Here is a 5,557-nt window from a genome sequence, read left to right on the forward strand (position 1 = left end):
TATATATATATATATAACACAAAACGAGAAAAAAGATTTGAAAGTGGAAGGTTAGGTAGGGTAGGGTAGAATTTCTTTTTTTTTAAAATAATAAATAAAAATATCTAAATTATTATTTGGGGGAGGGGCGTGGGGGAAGGGGGTGAAGTAAAAAAATTAAAACTTTTAATAATTTTATTTTTTAATTTTTTTGGGCGGGAGATAATAATGCTTTAATCTTAATTTTAACTAATTTTAATAATTTATTTAATTTTTGTTAAGATTGAATGTTTTGTCCATGTAGAGTGTAATGTGATAATTTTTTAAAGGAAAGAGAGAGTGTAGTACACACCATATGATGAGAGTGAAATAAAAGAAAGATGTGTATTTCTCAAACTAATAAGTGATAGTTTAGATATGAAACTCACACTCTCACTCTCGTATGAAACTAAAAAAAGATGAATAGTTGACATGTGTTTTTAACACTTATCTCTAAAATATAACTGTAGCCGAATTTCATTCGAATTCTTTTTATTTAGAATACACTAAATCCGGAAGAAAAAGCATTACAATGTCAACAAGCAAATCTCTGATAAATGCCAATTGATTACATATAGTTCAAATGAGACAAGATGCAATACCATGCAATTATTCTAAAGTGAAACATATTTTAGTTGGGAAGGAGGAGAAGATTTGTAATGATAACCATGAGAATTCAATGCCGATAATGGAGGTGAGTTGTAGTACTAGGGTGCCTGATGAAAGGGAAATGGAGGAAATGGGAATGGAAAAGTTGGGAATGGAGGTAGTCGTGGAAATGGAAGAGGCGGGAGTGGAGGTAGTTGTGGAAATGGCGAAAGCGGGAACGGAGGTAGTCGTGGCAATGGTGGAATAGTTATTGGAAATGGAGATAGCGGAGACTTTACTGGAGGTGGGGGAGGTTGAAAAGGTGGTGGTGGAGATTTTAATGGAGGAGGCGGAGACTTAATCGGAGGTGGTGGTGGAGATTTTAATGGAGGAGGCGGGGACTTAATCGGAGGTGGTGGTGGAGATTTAAATGGAGGCGGCGGGGATGTAAGTGGAGGTGGTGGTGGAGATTTTATTGGAGGAGGCGGGGACTTAACTGGAGGTGGTGGTGGAGATTTTAATGGAGGAGGCGGGGAGTTAATCGGAGGTGGTGGTGGAGATTTTAATGGAGGAGGCGGGGACTTAACTGGAGGTGGTGGTGGAGATTTTAATGGAGGAGGCGGGGAGTTAAGAGGAGGTGGTGGTGGAGATTTTAATGGAGGAGGCGGGGACTTAACTAGAGGTGGTGGTGGAGATTTTAATGGAGGAGGCGGGGAGTTAAGCGGAGGTGGTGGTGAAGATTTTAATGGAGGAGGCGGGGACTTAACTGGAGGTGGTGGTGGAGATTTTAATGGAGGAGGCGGGGACTTAACTGGAAGTGGTGGAGATGGAGACAGAAATATAGGTGGAGACAAAGACGGAGATGGAGGTGACAGTGGAGATGGAAATGGTTCAAGAATTGGTGTAATCAATGGCGGTTGAGGCGACGGAGATGGAAATGGTTCAGCGATAGGTGTAATCAATGGTGGGGGTGGTGATGGAGATGGGAACGATTCAGCGATAGGTGTAGTTGATGGTGACAATGACACTATTGGAGATGGGGATGGTTCAGCAATAGGTGAATTCGATGGCGATGGAGGGGATGGAGATGGTAATGGTTCAGCGGTAGGTGTAATTGATGGTGGTGAAGGCAATGGAGATGGAAGTGGTTCAGGGATAGGTGTAGTCCATGGTGCTAGCATCGATGGAGATGGTTCTGCGATAGGTGTAGTCAATGGTGGTGGTGACGATGGAGATGGAAATGGTTCAGCAATAGGTGTAGTTGAAGGTGCTAGCGTTGATGGAGATGGAGATGGTTCATTGATAGATGTACTCAATGGTGGTGGTGGCAACGGAGATGGAGATGGAGATGGTGATGGTGATGAAAATGGAGAAGGAAGTGGTGGTTTAGTAGGAGAATGGATTGGTGGTGGTGGTGGTGGAATATGGTAATAAAGTGGCGGTGGAAATGGAGAAGGCGGTGGTGGAGATTTGTAATGATATATTGGAGGAGGTGAAAGGATTGGTGGCGGTGGAGATTTGTAATAATGTGGAGGAGGTGGTGATGGTGATGGAGGCGGAGGCGATTTATAATAGGGATGATGTCGTGGAGAAGGCGGTGGAGGCGATTTATAATAGTGATGACGTCGCGGAGAAGGCGGCGGAGGTGATTTATAATAGTAATGACGTCGTGGAGAAGGTGGCGGAGGCGGTCGTGACTTAAAACGGTATGACAAAGATGATGAATCATAATTGTGAGGCTTATAATCAGCTGCTACACTAGTGGCTACCAAGCAAAAGGCAAAAACATAAACAAGAAGGGGCCATTGCCCCAACTCTGATGGTGTTCCCATATTGGAACTAAACTAGTTTGTGCTTTTTGCAACATTGGTGGAGGGATTAGCTCTTTATATAGAAAAAGACCCAAACAATTGATAAAGACAGGTTTATTTTATTTGTAAACTAAAACTCGCTCAAAATATGTAGAAAAACAGGTATGGTTCATTTGGAAGAGCAAAGTACAAACTGGCCAAATGATCTTTAAAAAAAACAGTAAGTATATTAAATCTCATCTTAATTTCTCAATTATTATGAGTAGATTCCTACTAAACTATGGGTTTTGTTCATGGTAGACCATGAATTGGTCAAGATCAAGAGCATGTACCATTTAATGTTTTCGTTTGCACTTTAAATATAAATTATTATTATTTTTCCAAAATTTAAGTTACAGCTCCAAATTCTGGAAAATCTTTTGACTTTTGGTAATCTTTTGCAAATTGGATTTCTCGTATTTCCCTATTTAAATTATCGAACACCATACATAAGAATTTTTTTCGTCAAGAGAAAAAATAAGAGGAAATCAACCAAACAAAATAATTGCAACGAACTCCATCTTGAATTGTTTCTTTTCATATAGTGTTTGGTATCCGCATTGGAGCCTGGCTAATCCTGATTCGCACCGCGTAGGGCTTCATTCGGGCAGAATCGCTCTTTATCAAATATTTTTTCATATTCATGATTCGAACTCGAGACATTTGGTTAAGAGAAGAGCAGCTCCATCGGCTACACCACATCTTGAATTGGTTCTATACACTATTATTCTAAAAGCTATCCAAAAAATTATTTTTGTTTAAATTTTATTTTTCATTTCGGAAATGCCATTAGAATTAAAAAAACAAAACTACCTCATTACACAAATATTGCTATCATAAATACGAATCCACTTTATAATTCAAAATAATTACATATTGTCTTACTAATTTTATAATTTCGTACTAGATTTCAGTCAGATACATCACTCTTTCAGATTTCAAGTCAAATACATGTATCAAAGACACTATATACATTTTGAAATACAAATGGCTTGAGTCATCGACAATCCCTTAAAGTTGTCTACATATTTTACTTAGATACATCAACTAGGACTATTACCTATTAAACACCTAAATTGTTCAAAAATGTACCAATAAAATACAAAATGCCGATGTGGCAAAAGAAGTGCTTTTCACTTCCGTTGGCCGCGTGAAGATGTCTGAAATAATGTTTTATTTTTATTTTGTTGTAAAAACTAACACTTTTTTTTCTTTCATTGATACTTGGCATTATAAATAAATTAAAAGATTTTTTAAATATTTTAAAAATAATAATTCTTAATCCAAAAAAAAAACCACCCCACCTTCTTCAAGTTGTCTTCTTCACCAAATTTGAGTTTTCAAAGACAACTGCACATTATCTCCATTTTTTTATTTTTGTTTTTACTATTCTATTTTTTTCAATATTTATTAAAAATAAAACTAAATCAACTAATTGAATTTGAGAGGAAAAAGAAGAAAGAAGATTTTTGAAAATCAGAGTGAAAAAAGTTAGCCGACCTTTGTCCATCACCTTCAAACAAATATCACCACTCAATTTAAAATGTAAATCCATTGAACTTATCAAAAATAACATTAGATGATTCAATGAAATTAATTTGGGTCCTTTAAATTTATCTTTGCAGTCAATTTCGAGATAATTAACCATTGGCAACCTCTATTTCTTTATCACTCTTGTACAATGTCTTTGATTATCTTTCTCTCTCACATAGTAGGAAAGAAAAATAAATTTTTAAAAAAATTGAATTTGCCAGTAATTTGCAAAGAAATTGGAGTTTGTGATTTGAAAAAAAAAATGTTGATTGGAAGAAGATAAAGAAGAAAGGGGGTTGGGTAGGATGGGGCAGAGTAAAATGTGTTGTCATTTTCATTTATTTTTTTACAAAATAGATAGAAAATTTATTTGAAATAATTTTCATTTTTTTAACTTAAATTTCTTTTTTTATTATAATTTAGTGCCACATGTAATTTTTTAATTAGTCATTTTTTCACGTCATAGGGAATGTATCACACACACTTTACTTATTTTGTTGATTTTCAAAAATGTCTAGTAGGAACAAGTTTTGAATAGTTAAAAGTGTTCAATAGGTAATAGTCTTAGTTGATGTGCCTAAGTGAAATATGCAAACAACTTTAAGGGGTCATCGATGCCTTAGAGCCTATTTGAATTGACTTATAAGTTGCTTATAAGCTGTTTTTAGTTTTTTTGAGTGTTTGGCTTGGCAACTTAAAGTAATTTTGTGCTTAAAATAAGCCCCAATAAATAATTGAATTTATTTGGATAGACTTATTTTAAGTAGCCTATAAGTAAAAAAAAATAAGTTGGGTTGCACCTACTTTTTTTTAACTTATAAGCAATTTTTAACTTATAAGCTGCTTAAAATAAGTCAATTCAAACAGGCTATTAATCCAATACAAATACATATAGAGAGAGGCGAGTGAGAGAATCAACATGTATTATTTGATACTAGATGCATGTATCTTTGATACTAGATACATTCTGAAATACAGATACATAGGGATAGAAACGAGCGGGATAGGAGAGAGGTGAGAGAAAGAGTCAGTGTATCCTAGATACATGTGAATCATGCTTGAATATGATGTATTTGGAATAAATTATACCTAATTTGACCCGCATATATCCTAGATATATGTATCTGACAAAGTAATTGTGGTACGGAAGATACTTTCAAAAACTAAAGAGAAGGCACATAATTAGGCCCTAATGTAGTGAATTTTGTGTTGTTTGCTCTAGAAATAATTTCAACTTTTTAGGTGTTCCATTGATTCAGGGTGTGTACAGTTTAAGGGAATTTTTTTTTAAAAATATTTTCATGTCCAATTGTTTAAAATTTTGAAAAATATATCCTCTACGAAAATATTTATTTTTTGAATGAGAAAAGTGTCTTCCCTAGTGAAAGTTGGGAAAACAAGTTCGACAAGTGTCATTCAACATTGATTCTGCCCTTCTCACTCTCTAAACACATCTTATCTTCACCCCAACTCCACTATCTTCCCCTACCCCCCCCCCACCTCCATATTGTTTGTTTAAATTATATACAAAGTCTGTTAAAATAAATAAAGAAATTGTTTAAAATTTC

General features: G+C 35.3%; 1 protein-coding gene across 1 annotated transcript; it reads right to left on the reverse strand.

Annotated features, from left to right (window-relative positions):
* Positions 1–477: 477 nt before the first annotated feature.
* Positions 478–2,455, reverse strand: LOC129885063 (extensin-2-like). Its single transcript, XM_055959283.1, has one exon. The coding sequence runs from the start codon at positions 2,436–2,438 to the stop codon at positions 726–728; it is 1,713 nt and encodes a 570-aa protein (XP_055815258.1). The 5' UTR covers positions 2,439–2,455; the 3' UTR covers positions 478–725.
* Between the last annotated feature and the right edge of the window lie 3,102 nt (positions 2,456–5,557).

The sequence above is a fragment of the Solanum dulcamara genome, chromosome 4 (genome assembly GCF_947179165.1).
Source record: "Solanum dulcamara chromosome 4, daSolDulc1.2, whole genome shotgun sequence".
Taxonomy (NCBI): domain Eukaryota; kingdom Viridiplantae; phylum Streptophyta; class Magnoliopsida; order Solanales; family Solanaceae; genus Solanum; species Solanum dulcamara.